Below are 22,474 nucleotides of genomic sequence, written 5' to 3'. Positions count from 1 at the left end.
AGTCAGGGAAAAAAATCTTCCTCTGTCAGCACACAGCTGGATTGGCAGGGTGTGAAAGAAATGGCAGAAATGGTTGAGGAGAAGAACGGTTCACAAAGAGAAAAAGAGACGTTACGAGGTCAGTGATTATTTTAGCATATTTCCCTTGCAGCCCAAATGACTCCAGATTGAAGCAACTGTGTGATTATGCACACCTTGTGCACTTCAATGTACACATGGAGCTGCAGCCTAAGCAAGCTTTGCTTAGTGAATACTGACTTCAATAGAGCAATAGTGGATCTGAATGTATTGCCTTTTCTATCTTTTCACTGTGCTCTCCCACTGATTTTGTGGGTGTGTGTATAAATATGTAAAGCCCTATATCGGCAAATAAGAGGATGAACTAGGATATAAAATGTCAGTTCTACGAACTGATTAAATTTCATTGACTTAGATGCAGGGCAGCTGTGTGTCCTGCATCACAGAGGAAAATAGTCTATTGGAAGGGTTGTCATAGGGCTTGTCTGTACCAGGGAAAGAACCCATACCGACCTCAATTCCAATCCTGTTGGAACAGATGATGTATGACGATTTTGATAGAAAAACTGTTTCTTTTAGGCTTTCATGTAATTTTTAAAAACTCACTTCGCATTCCGCAGCTTCCAGGAAAAACCAGATTTTTTTTAATATTCAATAACACATACAGTTACAGTTATATGCTCAAGGTAAAGCGTATTATGTATTTACATAAATTTCAATATTACCCCACCCTTCTATTACTTTTACCCTGCCATATCTTTACTTCTTTCTCTACTACATTGCATTACATTACATATTACCTTCAATTCCTTTTTTTCCTTCCCCCCTCCCTTTACCCTCCCTTTACCTATGTCTCCCTCCCTTACCTCCTTTCACTTGCCCTCTGAACTCACATTTCACCAGATTTTTAAAACAGATGTCCATCAGCATTGGGATGGCAGAGGAATAGATAGGTGTATGGCAAATGCCCAGTGCTACTTGTTTAGCACCGGGGCCATCACCCACTCTCCAGCTGAGACCAGCCACATTGAAAAATAAAAGTATGAAGTTTTTTTCTGCTTCAGGGCTGCTGCTGACTTCCCAACAGAGTGCCACTTCCCAACAGAGGTCACTTCCTCTGAGATCAGAATGAGGTGCTCAGTCATGAGATCAATGATGGGGGAAGGGTTGACTGGGCTACAACCTCATCATTGATAGCATGGCTGGGCACCTTGTTCTGAGGTCAAAGCAAGGGACTTCACCAGTGAGACCCTGCTGGGGAGGTGTCTGGCTGGGAAGGCAGTGGTGGAGGCCCCAAGGAGAAGGAGGAAAAGAATCTGGGCATGGGAAATTGTGGACATCATTTCAGTTTCAGTGCAGTATATTACAAGTAGTCACAGCACTATCAGGGTCAGTTTGAGGCAGCTTGGGGCAGAATACTCTAAATTGCATCCATATTATTTTTGCTGGTGTAGACAAGTTCATAAAGGACAATCTTCTGGCTGCAACTGTGTTCTGCTTGAAGGGATGTCCAGACAAGTCCAGCTTAAAGACTGTTTGTCCACTGTTAATAACGTGCCTGACACTTTGCAGATAAAATCACTCAAATTCATTCTTGGATGCTATAATTAATACAGATCCAGTGAAGGTAGCATTGGCCCCTTATTGTCCTCTGTATTGGATATATTTCAGTTTTGTGTAGCCCAAGGATGTGGACAGGATTCTTGAAGATATGAGAGCCAATACACACCACATATTGGACAGCTGCTCTTTTTGGCTCATAAATGCACTTGGGAGGACTGGCTGAATAGGTAAAGGCAGTGGAATTGGGAAATTGCAACAAGGCAGTGTCCCATCTTGTCCAAAAGAGGCTATAGCAGGAGTAGGCAACCTGCGGCCCGTGGGCCGGATGCGGCCCGGCAAGGCCTTGGGACCGGCCCCAGCCCGGTCCTGCCGCCAATTGCCGCCGGAGCCTTTGGCCTCTCACGTGAGGGCGTGGGGCCTTTGGCCTATCAGGAGGAGGTGGGCAAGGGGGGCAATTGTCTATAGAAGCCTCTGAAACATGCATTTATATTAACATTTTTTAAAAATCAGCCAATTTGTTAGCATGTCCTCCATTGTTTTTTAAAAAGTGTCCTCCATTTGAAATTTTTGTCCTACATTTGAACCGGTTTATTTATTTATTTATTTATTTATTTAAAAAAATTATTTAATTATTTATTTATTGGCTTCGGCCCCCCAATTGTCTGAAGGACAGCAACCCGGCCCCCCGGCTCAAAAAGGTTGCCTACCCCTGGGCTATAGCAAGGCCTTTATTGAAGAAAAACCTTCCTGGGATTTTAGATAATTACAAGCTAGTCTCCAATATCCTTTTTTGAGACAGAGTTATGGAGCATGTGATGTTCTCCAAGCTCCAGGAGTACCTATATGAAATGGATTACCTTGATCTAGTTCAGTCTGGCTCCAGAGGGAAAGACAGTTTTGGTAGCCATGATGCATGGCCTATGGATAAAACTGGGCATGAGGGTTATGCCCTTGTTGATTCTATAGGATTTTTCTGCAATTATTGAGACAATTGACCATAGTATTCTTCTGGGCTGCCTCTCTAGAATGGGATTGGAGATACTGTTTTACAGTGGTTGCAGTCTTTCCTGAAATTGAGGAGATTGTGTTGGAGGCTGCCTATTTGATACCCTAGCCATTGATTTATGAGATCCTCCATGCAGTTTAACATACACATAAAACTACTGGGAGATGTTGCCCACAGCTTTGGTGTCACCAGTATGACCAAGGAAGATATTTTGCTACTAAATCAATGTCTGCTGTCAATAACAGACTGAATGGGGATGAACCAAAGGAAAGTTAATCCAGACCAAACAAAGGTGTTCCTGCTCATTTATCCCTGTTGAAATTCATTTTTATTTTTTGTGGGTTTTTCAGGCCATATGGCCATGTTCCACATAGCCTGAAAAACCCACAAAAAACTATGGATGCCGGCCATGAAAGCCTTCGACTTTACATTGAAATTCATTTTGCTAGCTTTGGCCCACTTCACAAATCTGTTGAGGTAATTTTGAATTCTGATCATATCCTACCCTCCCTCTCAATCTGGTGTCATTGCAAATTTGGTAAGTGTGTCTTCTGTTCCATTGTCTACGTCATTTATAAAGATGTCAAACAACATCAGGGCTAGGACAGAATCCTGAGGCATCCCACTAATTATTTTTCTCTCAGATTAAGAGCAACCATTTGCAAGTACCCTCTCAATTTGGTCCATCAACAATTACACATCAGCCTAACTGTAACACAGTCTAGCTCTCAGTTCAACAGGTGACCTGCAATAATATCATGGGGAACCTTGTCAAAAGCCTTACACAAATCAAGATATACTATATTCACAATACTCTCTTGATCACACACTGCACTGCATGGCATGTGGTGTCACGGCGCATCTCTGGTGCTGCATCCGCACAATGTAGCACCAAAGGAGCACCGTTAAGCAGTGGTGCCTTGGCTATTGTGCCCTTTCCAGCTTTTTGCAGCTCCTTTTTGTGCTCTGGAAAGGCCAGATTGGGGCCACGGGGTGTGGTTGCCCTAGCTCTGATCTGGCTGTAAAACGAGAGGCTAGAGGCCACTCCTTCAGGGTTGTCTGCACAGCCTCTTGGTCTACATTTCTCCATGTATCTGTGGAAGAAGACCAAGTTTCCGAAAGTTCATGCTACAGGTTTCACACAATTAGTCTCAAAGATGCTACAAGGTCCCTTTGCATACTTACATTTCAAAAGTAATATAACAAATAGTAATGACACTATATTGGTATAATTTTAAAGCCTTTTAAACTTAACTTAAAGGGCTTTTTAGGTAATTTTTAGAGGCATTTGAACAGGAACCTTTCAGATTTTATACCAGTCTTTTCTTCTCTTGCAAACCAACCAACCAACCCTCCCCCAAAATTAGCAATTAACGAATGAGCAATAAATCAAGTAAACAATGCATCAAGTTGCCTTTTCAGCACTCTAACAAGTAATGATAATGGATTACTTTTCAAACATCTCAACAATTAATGGGACAAATTATTTTTAAAAAGTTACTTTCCAAGCTCTGCACTAGTAGGAGGTCTTTGCCCTCTTATGCCACTTTGGGGGCATTGGCTTTTAACAAGGCATTCAGTGATTCAAGGGGGGAAAGGAGGTGAAGCTCTTTGCCAAAGCCTTTTTGAACTGGCTAACAGGGCAGGAATGATGTGTGCCCATTTTCTATGTGATTTTAAAAAAAATATACAACGGGATACACAGAATGATAACATTATCAAAACAAAAACAAAACTAAACCTATAACTAGAAGCTGTTAAGGCACTGGTCACAAGAAGGATGTTTAGTAGTGGATGTCCCCAGAAAACTGAGCACAGAAGTTGAAATAATGTTTCCTCTTTGTATACTGATGAAGAACATAACAGGCAATTTAATCTTAGAAGTGAGTGATAATAAATAAAAGTCTTTGAACTTTAATGACAATTGGCTCCTGCTTATAACCTGTTTGTCCAGATTCTAGGTGGTTGGACAAGAGGCAGAAATCATTTGAAAAGGAAGATTTTTTTTGTTGTCATGCCTTCTTTGCATATGCAGTAGGACCTTCTTGTCCTTATATACATGCATTATGAAAACCTTTGATTTCAACTGGGAGCAGGAACGCACCATTTGGTGAGAGCTTTAAGCCACAAAACTTGTTGTGCATTGACCAAAACGTATCAGTGTGAAGAACTGATAGACCCAATTACTACATGATAGCAGGTTGTATTGAAATAGAAAAAAAAACCATAAGGTATTTCTAGTTTAAATATGTTGTTCATAAAGGACAGATTGAATGATTAAACTTATTAACTTGTAAAAGAAAAGAGATGGGGGGACTGAAGCACTCTCATATTGTCTGGGCAAAAATTTCAGGAATGACCCATCCTTTACCACATCACCTTCCCTTCTCTCTGACTTCTATATCCTGCAAGTTGGCAGTGCCAACAATAGACCAAAAGCATTTCAGAAGACCCAGTCCACTCTTTTGCAGAGAAGCCTGCACCAAACAACTGTTTGATAGGCCATAGTCACTGCAGGGGGACGTGGTAACAAAGTGGAGGGAAGACAGGGACATTCACACCTGGAGGAAAGAAGATGCTACCCATAAAGCAGGTGACAGTAAAGGAAGATATCTATATGCTGCCATACGCCTTCATTTTGTAGCCAAGGGTCCGTTAGGGGAATTTTATTATGATGTTATTAGTCCGAATATTGCAAGAGGGGGCTGGCTACAAGAGCCCTCCGAGATCGTCTCCCTATTTGTATACGGAGTAGACCAGGGCCTCCCAATAACTGAGGCTGAGACAGGTTGCAATAACTAAACGTCTACTTTATTGAAAACAAGGGGAACACACACACACAATGCACACACACATACATTCATTCAAGGCTCAGGAAGAAAGGTTGGAAATGTGGAAAAGATGTTTAGGCTCTGCTAATGGTATACTCACCAAGATGTAGTCTTCCTCCGGGAAGCGAATGGGGTGTTGGACAGTGAGACAGATCTACTCCGCAACCTGGGTTTGAGCAGAAATGCCGGCTACCAGAACAGAGGTCTGACTGACGTGGAGTAAGTAGACCTTGCAAATGGCGCCCTGAGCAGCAAAAGTGGGGACTTTTTATAGGCCAAATCTGGCCTGAGGGCAGAGAGTTTTGGTGATTGGAACAAAGGTGTTTAATTGCTTTCTTTCACCTGGATGTCTGGGTCTGATAATATCTATGACTTAAGTTGTTCGGACAACAGATTTGAGGAGGGGGTGATAGCTCCAGGAAAGGCAAGCATTTACTCTTTCTGGCTGAAGATAATCCCTTCTTGCGACTTCCCAGACCTTCTGAGATGTTAATGTGGCTATTTCCCTAAGGAATGTGTACATGTCTTGTCGCCTTGCCAGTAATGGCGGTCAAGCTAGGAGTCTGGCCAGGGGTCATCCAAGGGTTATCATTGATTCCAAAATTTATATCAACCAGCATGGGTAACAATTTTGCTATTCTCACTGATTCCATGGCCAGAATGAGAATCAACATTTTATGCTTTACATTAAAGAGAGTTCATGTCCACCATTTCCAGAGACCTTTACCACAAGCCTGACAGGTGATCTGAGGCTCGAAAGACAAGGATCACTTAAGGCCAAGTAATGAATTTCTCGATGATTCTCCAATCTGGACTAAGGACTTCTTGGCTGTCAGACTGTATGCTTAGCTACTGCTGGATGCCACCTCTCCATGGGTAGAGGTAGCTGTGATGCCTGTATATAGTTAATATTATTTGACTAGAACCAGGTAGCAACAAATATATGGAGAACATTCTGGCACAGATGTCATACATCAAGACCAAACTAGGAAGAGAAAAGCCCAAATATTTCTCTTCTTTGTGTTACATTGTTATGATTTCTCCCTCTTGTGTCAGGTAGGCGGGATAGACAGGGAACGCCAGTCACATGATTCTTTCTGCCAGGAAGTAACAATTCTCAAGAAGTGAGAAGTTTGAGTGGCTCATTCACTATTTTTAAAGGGTGCTGCATTTGTGTACATAGCAGAATATCAGTATATCTGTTTGGCTGCTATTTATACTTGTATCTGTGGACTTCCGATTAACTTAGCAGAAAAAAAAACACTTTGTCAGGGTTCCTGTCTGTACCAGACCACCTAATGGGAGTATGACAAAAAAAAGTGGAAATACATCTGTTTGCATGCTAGGTGGACAGAGAAAAAAGTAAATAAAATGGAGCAGCCATGGATGTGTGGCTGACAATGATTTAAGGAAACTGGCTTGTGGGCTGCCATTCTGCAATGAGGCAATCTTGGAATGAGGAAACATGTGGCCACTTTAGCTAGATTTGCCACAATTTGCCTCAGTGTTTGTAATAATAATGTAGATAAGCCCAGAGTTGCTGTGATTCCGGAAAACCTGTGGCCCACCCAGAGTTTGTGGTAAGCGTAGACTTGCCTATGGTAGTGATGCACTCTCAGCATGACAAGCTACAATAAACAGCTCTGTCTAAAGCATCACACAAAACACAAGCAAGATGCAAAAAACAAAACAAAACCGAACATGAAACAAACCCCTATGCTTATCTCTGCTGAGGAATATATGAGAAGACTCATTTAAACCTGTACTAGTAGGGATGGTCAAAGGGCAATCCATGGACTGGCACCACTTGGCTACCTATTGTCTGTCAGTTACTTTCCAGGAAAGAAAGACACAGTAGGAGGCTGGTCTAGGGCACACTGAGGAAATTATCCTGCTGATCCCCCACATTAGATAGCTTAAGAAGCATTGGCATAGGTGAGTATATTGATCACCACCTATTCATTCAAAAAGGCTTTGAGAAACGTGGGGAACGTCATAATGATTTACTGCATGTGTGCATTTGTCATGATTGTGTCATGCACTTTCTTTGACAGGATTATTGGAAAACAGTTTATTAGTGAAATACAAGAGCTCTTTATGGGCAAGCACGTAAATAGTGAAGGAGCAGCAGCAAACCACATGGAGCTCATTTGCTTTGTGCCCTCAGTGCATCATTTTGCTCGAGGCAGGTAGTTTCAAGTACGCAGGAATGGATGCCTGTGGTTCCTGCTGAATAAACCTACTATTATAGCAGAGATGGCCCTCAGCCACCAGCCTTGCCCCTAATTATAACATTTGGAACAGGGATTATCATTCTGTGTGTATTTTGTTTGACTCAACCTTTTGAGTACTTTTTTTGGAGTACCTGAAGTGTGCCACAGGAGTAGAAACTGGGCAGCCCAGATTACAATCACTGTGGAGGACAGCCCTGGCTCTGACCTTTCTGTCTGAATGACTGCTGTATCCAATTTAATATTGCTCTCCTCCTTCCTAGTAACAGTGTCCTCCCTGCCTCAGTGTGGCAGAAACGTGCACAATCAGGGTTAACTTAAAATCTAAACTAAACTCCAAGCCACACTGTTGGAAGTCTTCCCAGACAACTCACCACAACAGCAAAGAGTTATGTGAGGCAACTTAACCAAAAGGGAAAAAAGAAAAAGGAAAAAAAGAGCAGGATGGACCTCTTACAGAAAAGAGAATCTAAGGAAACTCTATTCACTTCTATTTCTGCAGGAGATAATCCTCCCAGAGGAATTTGCCCTCCTGTGAAAAAATCCTCGGTAAGTATTTGGTGCTATGCTTCTTTTTAACTTCCCTGGAAAAATTCTCAAATGCCATGGCTGTTCTCTCTCTCCCTGTTGTGTTTTGGCCTCAGACAAACTCCGTCCCTTGCCTAGGGTTAGTATTAGCATTAGAAGTTCAGAATGAACTGCTGTCTCACTCATCCGTTTAATCGACTAAAAAGGCAGCTCAGGCAAGAGAAGGGGAAAAATTTGAACCAAAGCTTTCTTTGGGAGTTGCCATGGTAGTTCTTGTCTTCTGTCTGGAAAATTCACTTCCAAGAATGTTTTCTTTTTGAAGTAAGGAGGAACAGTAGATACTGGGGGTGGATGCAGCTAGCATTCACCTTTGCTTGGTGTATTTGAAACACTTCCAAATTCAGCTACAAAGCAATACATTTTCAACTGCAAACTTATGCCATGATCCATTCCCAGTTCCCTCTTGTCTTGCTTTGTTTCAGCAGCCTAATTTCTTGGGGGTGATGGGTGAAGGGATTATTTCTATGGTCAAATTATTGGAAGTCAGAAATCTTGGTGAGCTACTCCAAATCTCCCAGAATTCCAGCTGGACATCCTGATCTATCTTCTACCCAGCCCTGCGGCAGGTTGCTAAAGCAAACTTTGGGTTGCAATATTTTGTGTTACACATTGGTGCCAGCCCTGGTCCTTCATCAAGAAGGTGACTTACTATTACAATATATAACATACTTATTAGTTTATCCATTATATTGATAGGAGGTTCATTTACAGGTTGCTCCAAAAGTGAAAAAAATGTATATCTGGCCAAAGTCATATAATACCTGAAGCCAGCCAAGATATTTTAGCATATAGGCACAACATTTTAGAAAAAATTCTTCCCCTCCCTGGCAGTAAAAATATAATACTAACCAATTAATTGCTGAAGTCTGCTGTACTTTCACAATACCCCAAACCTGCTATTGATGTGGTCCCCTCACTATGCTATGGCCTGGAAGACCTACTGTGATAGAGAATTCACTACTTGCAAAGAAAGGAAATCAAGGGTGTCAAGCTCCAGATAGGGAATTATGTGTCCCTCAAAGAGCAAGATAAAATAGATGAATAAATACAATTGCACAAGACAAATGGTTCAAAAAGAGGCAAGGTGCAGGGAATACTCTGCTGGCATTCATTGCTTTTTATCAGATCCCATTTGATCTTGGATGCTAAGCCAGGATGATCAGATGTCATAACTGCAAAGGGGGACAAGGCACTGCAAAATGTAGGACATTCAAGAAAAATGTAGGTCATTACAAAATAAAAACAAAATAAAAAAACCCACTAATATAAATATTAATTCATACTTCTTAGTCATGCTCAAAGTGGAGGGTATTTTGAAATTCTTCCTGTACAGAATGTTGAAACGTAGAACAGGTCCTGGAAAGGGAGAGAGTCTGGTTACTATGTGCTAAAATGGATTGGCCCTGGTTAGTAAATGGATGGAAGACCACCAAAAAATACCAGGCGCTGTACGCTGTGTTTCAGAGGAAAGAACTGGCAAAATCATCTCTGAGTATTGCTTCCCTAAGAAAACTCTATGAAGTTCATGGGGTCACCATAAATCAACAGGTGATTTGAAGGCACACACACCCTCAGTCCATGGATCAGCCTGTTGCTTTCATCTAAAATATCTGTGGGCTTAATGAGTGTTTGAAATCGCTTAGCTTGCACACTATGATCCAGCGTGCTTTGAGTGTTGGACTACGACTCTGGAGACCAGGGCTTGATTCCCATCTTGGCCATAAAACTCACTGGGTGACCTTGGACATATCACATACTCTCAGCCTCAGGAGAAGGCAATGGCAAACGTCCTCTGAACTAATCCTGCCAAGAAAACCCCATGATCCTAAATCTTGCTTTAGGATTGCCATTAGTCAGAAATGACTTGAAGGCAAACAACAACAAGCTTCCAAGCTAACTTTTAATAGCATTGACAACAATTTTAGTAACTATTAAATAGTAAATTAATACCTTATTTTTTAAAAATCCCTTTTTGAACAAAATCTCTCTTTTAAAAAAAAAACAAACCCAGAAGGCACAGGATTCTAAGCAAATTATTATGCAGACAAGGAGTGGTTCTAGCTCTATTTGTCATCATCTGCAGTACTGTGCAAACAGGTGTCCTTTATCAAGTTCCACACTTCCCTTGGGATATGGCAAGGAGATATTTGTTGGGGCTGGGGAAAGAACTTTCCATTCTTAGAGAGAAAACGTTATGGCTTGAACATTATGGCATGAAAAATAATCCTACAAGTCATGCTTTACCCTGAGAGATGATGCCCTGTGCAACAAGTGAGAAAACACAAGGAGTACAAGAAAAAAATTATCACCCAGAAAAACTCTCTTGTTTAAAACTTGATCAGATGAAACCGTTTCACTCTATGCAAGTTTGTCATTTGTCCAGATTCAGGACCTAATGAAGGAATACATTAGCTTTGCCGTCTGTGCAATTTCATAGGTCCATGGTAGAATTATCTCCAAAAATGACTCGTAAAATTTATGTACTGTTTCCCATATCCATGGCCTTTTGAAGGAGACTATGGACTAAAAATGGCAACACTGTAACAAGGCTTTTAAAGTTTTGTTTTCCTTGCATATCATTTTTGTCTTGGACGTGACTGGGTGGTCCTTTTTCCCCTTCCAAACTTTTTCTTATACAATATGTAGTAAAGAAGTGAAATTACAACTTCCCATAGCATCCATCTCGCATACCTGTCCCATTACATGTCTACATGTGCGGGTGACATTTGAAAAATTGTTCTCATTTGGAAAGAACATAATTGTTTGTAATGGTTAAAATCTAATGCATTTACACTTGAGAAGTGTTTGAATTCCTTCATACAGTTTTGACATCATCTATATACTTTGTGCCCACATTCCTGGATTTTTTGCACGTTTACTTAGCCCATTCACTGCACCATATACAGATATCATATCAAAGCTCAGGTATGCCAGATGGATAAAACGAGAAGACGCAGTCTTTCTTCCCCACTACATGTAGAGAGAAAATGAGGAAGATAATACCATTGACTCATCAGGACCTTGAGTAGTTACTATTATCAATTAATAAACAGAGATAATGAAGAGCTGGTTTAAACCATGAAAACCAGTTTAGTGTAGTGGTTTGAGCATTGGATTATGACTCTGCAGAACAGAGTTCAAATACCCACTTGCTCATGAAAACCCACTGGGTGACTTTGGGCCAGTCACACTCTCTCAGCCTCCAAGGATGGCAATGACAAACCCCCTCTAAAGAAACTTGCCAAGAAAACCCTGTGATAGGTTCATTTTAGGGTTGCCAGAAGTCGGAAATGACTTGAAGGCACACAACACACTCACAGTTTAAAGCACACATTGCGGGTTATTAGAAGTGTGTATCACCTACCAGCATCAGACCTTCCAGGCCTATGTGTTTTTTTAATTTATGTTTTTTCAACTTTCATGGGAGTCCTGTGTTCCTAACCCCAACAAACAGGGAGGGTCCACTATAGATTCATCTAAGTGTTTAACAACATTGTAGCCCATGCCACATATTTGAATGTTCTTGATAAAAGAACATAAAGTGTTATTTGCCCATGTTCTACGAACATGTGTATGAGGAATTGGGGCCATTGCACCTGATTTTAGCCTCTCCCAGTGGATGTTAATTTAAACATTAGGGACAGTATAGACAATTGTCATGGGAAAAATATTCATTTTGTTTACACCTGAATGTGAACTTCCCTAATTTGGACTTCCCAATTCAGTATACAAAAGAAAAGACAATTAGTACTTTGACATCCACACTTTCCTACATTTTTGATACATGTTTCCACTCCAAAAAGCATACACAAATGCATTTTAATAGGAAAATATATTTCTAAAATATGGATATTAGGAAAACCTGAAATACAAAAATGTGCATATTAGGAGAAATACCCATGAAAATATATGTGTTTTTGCAAAGTTTCTACAAAAGTCACAATTGATGTGGAAATTGAACATTTGGCCCCCTGGCCGCCTGAATTTGCCTACCCTGCTGTAATGGGTGAATCAGTGCATCTTCAGGAATGTTTTCCTGTCAAGGATCATTAAAGTATACATTAAAGAAATGCAACACTAATTACTGGTTTCAAATTTGTGGTGCATAATTACAGCCTTCAGCTTTGCAGAGTGGTGCCTGATGTGCACCTAAACAGCTATTTGCTGTCAGACTCATGTCAGCAACACTGAATGTATTGTTTTTGCTATTTAACATATGTTTGTGGTTCTCAGTAGGTTATGCTTCTCCTTTATATCCTGGGATAACAGCACAAAAATGATGCAACAGCATTCTGGCAAAAGTGCCAGCTAGCATTGTTTCCTTGTTGTATAGGGAAGCCTTGCAGAAATTGAGGACAAAAGTAAGGGCTTGTCTCTGAAAGCAACATTACTATCAGTTTGCTTTTGGGCATGTAGTAATCTTTTTTTATTTGTTATCTGGTGATCCTACCCACACTGACATGATTATGTTCCTTTTCCCTTTCAATTTTTTCCTCTCCTGCTTTCACGGCACTCTCTGTCAACTAGTAGATGGCTGAGGTGCACACATGTTGAGATTTGGTTCTTGATGGGAACTGGTAAGTCAGTAAAACAAAAAGAATTTTATAGAAATCTACTGATGTTCACCCTCATCTGGTAGATCCCCTCTGAGGGACACATAACATCCCCCCCTTTTAATTTTAACAATAGTTTCCCCTCAATTTTTACTAAGGGGGTCATGCATCTCCTCATGAGACAAATCTTCAGCTCTTCTTTAATACATTACCATGGATGCTCACTGACACTTACTGTTTCAAAACTGTTGTGTGGTGTACAATTCCACTCACACTTATTTCTGCTGTAGGTAGAAAATGGTATCCAGAAGGAAAAACACATGCACACACACACACACACACACACACACACACAGAGTGCATTTGACATCAGTTCACTGAGTTGATCATCAGTATTTGAGATAAGTCTTTATTTATTGTAAGCTTTTGGTTCTCCTTGAATGCCTTCTCCAGGGATAGCTGTCTCTCCCATTTTGCAATAGAGGTATGTATCTTTGTTTCTGGGATTTATGGTTCTGTGTGTGTCATAATGCCAACTGTACACATGATCCAAGAATGCTTTAAAAAAGTGACACTGCCTCTTTCTGCTCTGCTTCTTTAGAAAGTATGTGGTACCAATTACCCTCTCAGCATCGCCTTCATTGTGGTGAATGAATTTTGTGAACGCTTCTCCTACTATGGCATGAAAGGTGTGTGTGTATCTTTCAAGATTCCTCCTTGGTTTTTCTACAGAATATTTGGCTCCCTTTGCAATTTGTTTTGTCTTGTGACAGACTGAGGGCAGCAGAGGTGAGAGTGGGGAGGGGGAATTACTTGAGGTAGGAATTACTTGAAATTACTCCATGCCCGATTCCTTGCCTACAGATCTTGAGTCACGGCATTAAAAATAGCTCACCTGTCTTTGAGAACATCTGCACTGTGGAAATAATGCAATTTGACACTATTTTAACTGCCATGAGTACATCCTACAGAATCCTGGGATTTGTAGTTTTGTGAGACACCAGCATTCTCTGGCAGAGAAGACTAAAGACCTTGGAAAATGATAAATCCCAGGATTCCATAGCATGGAGCAAAAGAACTTAACATGGTGTCAGATGGCATTATTTCTACTGTGTGGATGCACCCTCAGATATACAGATAGACTGAAGGCTTGCAAACATAGCACCTCAGTTCCCCCTGTTATTTCCCTTGGAAGAGGGAACAGGAAGAGAAGCAGATCTAGAACTCTTTCAGCACTCCATACAGAATGACTGGGAGAACAGGGGAGAGAAGCAAAGAAGGAAGAAAGGACTACAGTCCAGTATCCTAGGTTGCCATCTTTTCCCCTGTTGCAGATTGTATGCTTTTATCAATAGCATAATAGCCAACAATTCCAAAAGGGCAACTCATTCAGCACTATATTTTCAAACCAGTAAAAGCAGAACCCCATTTATTTCTAATGTGCTGATGATAAAAGCCCAAAGCATCGAGGTGGTAAGCTATCTGCAACCTCCCAACAGCTATTGTCATACACTAAGTCTTGCCCTCATATACTGTGGATGAAACCCATTATTTTATTTTTCTTGTGTTTTCTCCTTCAGCTGTTCTGACTTTGTACTTCCTCTACTTCCTCCACTGGGATGAGAATACTTCCACTTCAGTCTACCATGCCTTCTCAAGTTTATGCTACTTTACACCAGTCCTTGGGGCGTTCATGGCTGACTCATGGCTGGGAAAATACAAGTAAGAATGAAATGAATTATTTCAAGCATATGGACTTTGGCTCCTCCTCCCCCTGTAATCAATTTTGACATGTATTTATTTATCTAAAATATTGATATCATGCCCTATATTCAAAGATCTCCGGATGGCTTAAAATAAAATAAATTTAAAACAATAAATAATAATAATTTAAAATATTAAAAATACATTAAATTGTTTATTAATAAAAACCAGACATTTTAAAAGCAGTTAAAACAATTTTAAATAGAGCAACCCTAAGACATGTGCATCACGGATAAAAACAGTTTATGTTTTTTAAAAATGTTGGCTTAGATTCTTGTAGGTAGGTCTCTTAATTTGTGGTGGTCATTGCATAAGTGCAATATATGTGTACGTAAATCCCTTCTGGACAGGGTGCAGAGGACTATTCTCTTGCCTTGCATTCTGTCCAGAAACTTCCCATGCTTGGCAGCTATCAAGCTGAGGGAAGCTACCAGAGGAAAGAGAGGAGGATGTGCTTCAGATGATGAGGATCTGGTTGCTCTGGGCCGCTGAGGGAAACAAAAGGCTGGTGCACTCCATTTGAGAGCTCACCCTCATTTCTTCCCTCTCAACTGAGGTGAAACCTGCTGTTTATGGGCTGGATTGCCCTTCCACTCACAGAATGACCAGATGTCATCACTGCAAAGGAGGACAAGGCACCACAAAAAAACCTCAAATAGTAGGCATCCCTTATCATAAGGAAAATCTGCTGACCCTACAGAGGACACATCTGACACACCACTTAAATGAATGGGACAACATGTGAACACCAACCCTAACTTGTCTAGTCTGTCTGGTTTGTTTAAAGCCTTGGTGGGGTCTAAGAATTTTATCCAGCGTGTACACACACTTGGTTTTAACTTATTTTAATTTGTTAGATAGTTTAACATGTTCTCAACTATAAAATATTTTTTTAATGTTTTAAAATTTTAAATTTTTTAAAAAATTGTTTACACTAATGTTATATGCAGCCCTGACTGGATATAGAACAGAATATAAATATTTTCACAAAATGAAAGAAATGATTTTTTTTTTTTAAAAAAAGGTATAGTTTGGCTAGTAGCATCATGGAAATCTGTGATGCCCAACTGCACAGTTTCTGTTTGTTCACGTGCTTCAATATTATTGTCTTCAAGGGATTTTAAATTAACCTACATTTCTCTGGTTTGCACCCACACATGTTAATAGGGAACACAAGCAACCAAGCACTGTTTCTGCATATTGCTCATGATCAGTGCTTTGTGTGGAGCACCTTTTCTTTTCTTTTCTTTTTTGGTTAGAAGAGATATGGATGACCCATGGGGGTCCCCACAAGAGGAACAAAATACAACCAGCTGCAGTTGCACCAGCTGTGTACATCAGCACTGATTCACCCATAGCTTTTCTCCAATACTTTGAAGAATGGTGAGGAAAAGGGAGTTATGGTTCTGGTGGAAAGCCAGATAAGAGAAAAATGCTTGTCCCTTTCCCTATCAGGAAACACAGACACACATTCTGTTTTCAGATTATAAATCATGACACTGCTGTTGGCTGATAGTGTTTTGCCACTTTTTCTCTCTTCTACCACAGAACAATCATTTATCTCTCCATTGTTTACGTTATTGGGCACGTGATCAAGTCAGTCGGGGCAATACCGAATTTGGGAAACCAGGTTGTTCATGTGTAAGTAATGAAGGAATGGGCCTGCTGTGTTTCGATAACATTATTATTAATTAAAACTTCCATTAATGTGTGGATTTCTCAGATGTACTTTGCAAGAAGCACTGTGTGGCTCTCTTTCAGGCCTTTTGTTCTCTTGGCACAATGATGTTTTCTCCCAACCATGTCTGGACACTGTAGTCTTGAAAGCTGCCAGAGATGTGCATTAGAAAATTCACCAGTCTTGAGTCTCTCTCTTGGGGTACAATGCATCAAACCTCATTCCTGCATAGTCTCGTTTAATTTCAGAATCAACAGCACTGCTTGCTGGACTGAACCCATAGAAGGCAATGAACAGCAGGTGAACCTCTCTCCAGAGCCAGACCATAAACTCAAACCCATGGATAGCTGCCATATATAGCTGACTTGGTTTAGCCCTGAGAAGCAAGCTTGAACCCACACTCCTCTAAAACTAAAGCACTGTTTTAAGAAATCTTAGTGTTTTGTAATGTCAGAAGTGAAAGATGTATACCAGCAAGGATACTTTAGTACATTCTAAAATATTGCAGCAGCCTTGTCATTATAGTTTCAGAGCTGATGGTATCAAATTCCTTCACCTCTGATTTTTGTCAGTGGAAAATGTGGCTCTCGAGATGTTGGATTCTACTTCCCATCAGCCCTAAGCATCATGACCAGAAATCAGATGTGATGGAAGCTTCTGTTCAACAAGACCTGGAGTTCTATAGGTTGCCCATCCTAATTTAATGCAATGTATTAAATGCACATATATACAGGGTGATCTGGGAAAAATCTGATGAATCCTCTATCCAAGGGGGCCCTGCAGTTCCAAACCATGGACTCCTGTCAATCTCCTTTCCCTATTTGTCCCTCCATATCCCTCCCTGGATCAGGTTCTTGAGCCTCAAGGTGATCCAGAAATTAACCAGTGGGTGTGTTGTTCAGTGGGCTCACTACAGTAAGTATGACCAGACATTCTATCAAAACCTAACAGGAATAGCCAGACACAGGTGTACAAAAGAATAAACAAGTAGAAGTTTATTAATACACAATTAGATCATACATTAAAACTTGAAAAATTTAATCATTCACAGCTCCCCCAAACCTATTCAGTTCTTCCCCTCTGGCTGACTGCCTTGTCTCTAGTACAGCCTTCCTCTATCTGATTTACGTCAGAGACAAGCCTCAGTTTTGTATCCTTTCTCCCTCACAGCATTCCTTGAAGTGTGATTGGTGGTACCAACCCACCTTGCCCAACCCCTCCCTTCACACCATCTGAGGACATATTCAGGGATATCTGTGTTGGCCATGTAGCAAAAGACAACAAATTCCAAAATCCACAAAACAGCAAAACTTTTATTGGGCCAACTAAAAAGTACAAAATATGTCATGCAAGCTTTTGAAGCTCCACTGGCTTCTTCATCAGGTAAAGGTGGTACAAATCATACTGGAAGAGAAGAAAAAATGATGATAGAGTCACAGGTCAACATTTTGTCTTAAGATGTTGCTTTTGTTGTCAAAAGATGACCTGAAAGGGATATCAGTGCAGGCAGAGGCCACACTCCTCTTTGGCCATATGGGAACTGAGAAACAAAAAGCCATAAAATCCAGGCAATAACATGTAAAGTCCATTAGCAACAGAAAAAATAACTTCCTTTGAGATCCAGGTTGTTCTGAGCCCCCCCCCCCCCCCCGTGGCATTTGCCACAGAGGCAAAGAAACTGGGTGGGAGCTTAATAAACTCAGTGAGTTCTAGGACTTTTTAATGCAACATAGTTATAGAAACCAGTTCTCTCTTACTTATAACTTGAAAGGTAGTCAATGGGTTATGTCAGTTTGAGAAAACATGTTAAAATATCTACATTATTTTAAAAAATGTACAAGAGGACATTTTAAAAAAAATTCACAAAAATAGATACAAATTTCCATGACAGGAAAAAAAGAAAGTTGTAAGCCAATGTGGGGCTGGGGCAGGATGAGGATGCCAGGGAGATTCTTCGAAATGCCATAGAAACTGCACTGGCAAATTTTCCCATTTCTTTTTCAACTATAGCAGCATCACATATCACTGTATGACTCCTTTGACTTTCAGGAGTGCTGCCAGTGTCTGTATCCTAGACTTAATTTTTAAAAAATAATATCCCTCTTGTCCACATTATTGTAGTAAACATATGAAGCCATCATGACTAAACTAGAAATGTATTTTATGCAGTGATGTTGTTGGATGTCACGTTGGCCTGTTACAGACAGCCAAAATAAAGCTGCTTCGAGTCACAGTGGAGGTATGGTGTTTCAATGATGCATGCATCCTAAGAGTCCAGAAGTCGCACCAAAGCCACACTCCAACCCTAAGGACTGGAACGTGGCTTTGGTATGGCTTCTGAACTCTTAGGACGCATGCATCTTTGAAACACCATACGTCCACTGTGACTCGAAGCAGCTTTATTTTGGCTGTCTGTAACAGGCCTTAGTTTCATTTAATAATGCACTGTCCAGAAAACTTTCGGTTTGCAGTGGTTTAAAGATGTAATAAATAAATAAGCCCAAATAATAAAAATACAAATAAAGCAGCAACTACATGAATCCAAATGCCATTTAAAAGACAACCCCAGTTAATCACTTTGAACAGCTCAGCTCTCAAAAGCTTGCCTAAATAAATAAGATTTGCAATGCTACCTAAATCTCATTAAAGAAGCACATAAGCAGCCTTCTTTTGGCAGCACATTCCAAATTCTCATTCCAGAATGTATAATGGGATTTTTCTGGATGTCGCCTGAGGCTTCATTCATACTTGATGCTAGTGGCAAGGGAAAAACTTCCTAGTAACAGAATTCCTGAATAGCCACACTAGCATCTGCATACAGCTACATTTTCCAGATTTTAACACTCGGGCCTTCTTTTCTTGGATTAAATTAAAATTGGATTATTTTTCCCTGGATGAAAGAACACTATCACTGTTGTTGTTGTTGTTGTTGTTTGCCTTCAAGTTGTTTTGACTTATGGCACCCTAAAGCAACACTATCATGGGGTTTTCTGGGCTGAGAATGTGTGTGACTCACCCAAAGTCACCCAGTCCAACGCTCAACTTCTACACCATTCTGGCTCTCTTATACTATCCATACATTATCTCAAGTAGTGCTAGTATTATTGTACAGAAGAGAAGCCAGGGTCTGGATCAGGTCTTGGCCCCTTACAGTACTGCCTAATCAGTAAGGAGAAAATCAGCCCTGTTGCCAGCAGGAGAATGGAATGGTGTGTTTTCTTTGGGAGGAGATAGGTGGGTGGATTGTAACACTGGGTCTCCTGCTAAGGACCGGCTGTCCTAGTGCTTCTGACCTACTCCTGCATTTGTCAGCTACCTCTAGGACGCCTTAGGGAATTTTGGTGGATCCACAGGATGATAGCGGTACCTACAAAATTGCAGAGAAACAGTGTGGGGATGACACTTTCAGTGTTGGTCTTTTCCATAACACACAACCGTAGTCTTCTATCATGGTATCTTGATGCTCACACACACTCAGCAAACCTTAGGCTTCTGATGCCTCTTTGAAGGGAATTGCCAAAATTCAAACTTCCCCAGGCTGGAGCCACCTACTGAAGCTTTTCTCCTCACTGCAGACAATTGGTTGGGAACTGTAATGTGCTCGTGCAAACCAGCTTCCAGTGAATATTATTGTACTCGGCTACCTCCTGTAGCAGCCATGTGTGTCTTGCAACGAAAATGGTTACCACAGAACCAGCACTACTGCAAATGGCCCTCATCATGGACATGCTTGAGGGTACTGTGATGTGCAATGTCATTGTGGGGCTCTGCTTTTTCCTTAACTCCCAGTCCTTCTCTGGTGCTAAGGTTTTCATTCCTGTTTGAAGGGTTCTCTCTATGACGGGCCTGACCCTGATTGCTCTTGGAACGGGAGGTATCAAACCCTGTGTGGGCAGCATTCGGTGGAGACCAGTTTGAAGAGGGAATGTAAGATTTTTTTTGTTTCTTTTCTCTGTATCACTTCTGAATATATTCTGGTATATTTTCAGAGTTTTTGTGTAGTTTAAATGTCAAACCAATTACATGAGGATGTATTGTTTACCCATCTGTAGTAGAAAAGGATAAACAAACAAATCCCTATATCAGAGGTTGCAATAATGTAGTCCTCCAGATGTTGTTGGACAGAAAATTACACCCAGCCTCACAAACTTTGTTTCATGCCCAAATTATTTTAAAATATTGTTATAAAATTACTTTTTGGCTAAGTGTATGAATTGTTTATGAAACTAAATAAATTTTGTGTTTAGACTTGGGTCCCCTATCCAGATATGCCTTTATTGTAGTTATATGCAAATGCAGGTATTTGAAATCCAAAAAAATCCAAACCCCAAAATACTTCTGGTCCCAGCATTTTGGATAAGGTAGACTTGACCTGCAACTGCTTCATGCAGGACATAGTGCCAGAAATGTGCAGTTAAAGTCTACATCACAGCTCCCCCTCCAGCCACTTTTAACCTTTTTACAAGAGAATTATCCTGTTAATGATAGTCTTCAAAGCAATTTGGTTTCCTGACAACCTTGACCTACTGAGTAATTACTTGGCTGTCTTTGGGTATGTTTCTCTTTGGCTGGATTACAGTGGGTAAATCTGCTGATGGATCCAGAGGGATGGATTGATTTCTCTTATGTGGTTGTTCTGTTCTGTGGGTAAAGGTAAAGGATTTGAAAATATGGTCAGCACCTTTCCCCATACATAGATGAGGAACTACCTGAACCTTTCCAGTCTTCTTATGCAGTTTTGTAAATATATAGAACAAACAACAAATCTTTCCTTTGAGCCTCCGGATCTGTAAAGCTGAAGGCTTCTGAGGCTGACAACTATGCCATGGCAAGCTGTTCCTCCAAAGTGAGTTAGACTTCTTACACAATGTCACAGACAGAGACCAGACCAATGTGTATTCATGAATAACAGTTTTATTAAATTGAGGAACAATCTAGAACAAAAGTATGAATAACTGCTTCAAGCTGGACACAGAACCACCTCTAGCTTATAGCCATACTGCAATTCAGTTTATATTACAAACACACATTCTCCTTTTATCAATTACCTGTATAATGATGGCTTTGAAAGTTACAAACTGCAGCAAAAAATGTCTTTCCATACCTGGAGAACACAAGAAGCTGCCTAATACCAGGCCAGACTGTCTACCCACTATGATCTTGACGACTGGGAGCTCTCTATGCTCTCAGGTGGAATAGGGTCTTCCTCCTATCTACTGATTTCCAGTTCAAAATACAAGAGATAGAACCTGGGACCAAAGCAAGTGTTCTGTTAGGACACTTGGAACTTGGAAATAATATTCAAACTTAGGGAACTGGGGTACAAAAGGAAAAAAAAACAGCATTGGCATTCTGGGACAAAATATTCCTTGATGTATATAAAAGTTGGGGTGGAATCACTGGGAGATGTCATTGGACAGTTCTCAAATATTGTTTTTGTTCTAAATTTTGTTTTTTGTCAAGTCAGCTTCAACTTATGGAGACTTCATAATCAGAGGCCTCCAGGTCACCCTGTCATCAAAAGACCTGTTCAGATCTTGCAACCAGCATTGTGACTTCCTTGATTGAGGCCATCCACCTGTAGTACCGTCTCCCTCTTTCCCTATTCCTTGATTGAGTGTATCTACCTGGAATCAGTCATCCTCTTTTCCTACTGTCCTCCACTTTACCAGTGTTATAATCTTTTCTAGTGTCTTCTCATGATATGGTCAAAGTACAACAGCCTCAGTTTAGTCATCTTGGTTTCCAGGGGAGTTCGACCTGATTTGCTCCAGGACTCATTTATTTGTCTTTTAGCAGTCCATAGCATCCAGAGAGCTCTTTCTCCAGAACCTATTTCAAATGAGTTAATTTTCTTCTTGTCAGCTTTCTTCACTCTCCAGCTTCCCAGCCATACATAGCAATGGGAAGTGTGTGGCATAGTACATCCTAACTTTAGTATTCAATTACTTAACTTGACACATCATGTCTTGTCTAGTTCCTTCATAGCTGCCCTTCCAAGTTTAGTCTTTTTTGATTTCTAGGCTGCAGTCTCGACTCTATTATTTATTTAACCAAGGTATGGAAAATCTTTAATTTTGATGTCTTCATCCTCTGCTTTGAAGTTATGTAAATCACTGTGTCATTATGTCATTATGTCTCCCAGCTCAAATGGATAGCCTTGGTGACAGTTCCCCTGGGTTAAAAATGCTGCTGCCGAATGCAAGATCAGTTAATGGAAAACAAGTGCCATTTAGGATCTG

The 22,474-nt window shown here is 40.6% G+C and overlaps 1 protein-coding gene across 1 annotated transcript in view; it reads left to right on the top strand.

The window, feature by feature from the left end:
* The first annotated feature begins 8,033 nt into the window (after positions 1 to 8,033).
* The window catches only part of SLC15A2 (solute carrier family 15 member 2), a 95,491-nt gene continuing 81,050 nt past the window's right edge, over positions 8,034 to 22,474 (top strand). Inside the window, 6 exon segments of the mRNA XM_042445090.1 lie at positions 8,034 to 8,198; positions 13,392 to 13,479; positions 14,371 to 14,512; positions 16,103 to 16,195; positions 20,060 to 20,123; positions 20,125 to 20,159. Coding sequence (XP_042301024.1) covers positions 8,094 to 8,198; positions 13,392 to 13,479; positions 14,371 to 14,512; positions 16,103 to 16,195; positions 20,060 to 20,123; positions 20,125 to 20,159 — 527 coding nt within the window. The 5' untranslated portion in view covers positions 8,034 to 8,093.

This window comes from Sceloporus undulatus, chromosome 1 (genome assembly GCF_019175285.1).
Source record: "Sceloporus undulatus isolate JIND9_A2432 ecotype Alabama chromosome 1, SceUnd_v1.1, whole genome shotgun sequence".
Taxonomy (NCBI): domain Eukaryota; kingdom Metazoa; phylum Chordata; class Lepidosauria; order Squamata; family Phrynosomatidae; genus Sceloporus; species Sceloporus undulatus.
Note: the sequence above shows the minus strand (reverse complement) of the source record. Positions and strands in the feature narration are given on the sequence as shown.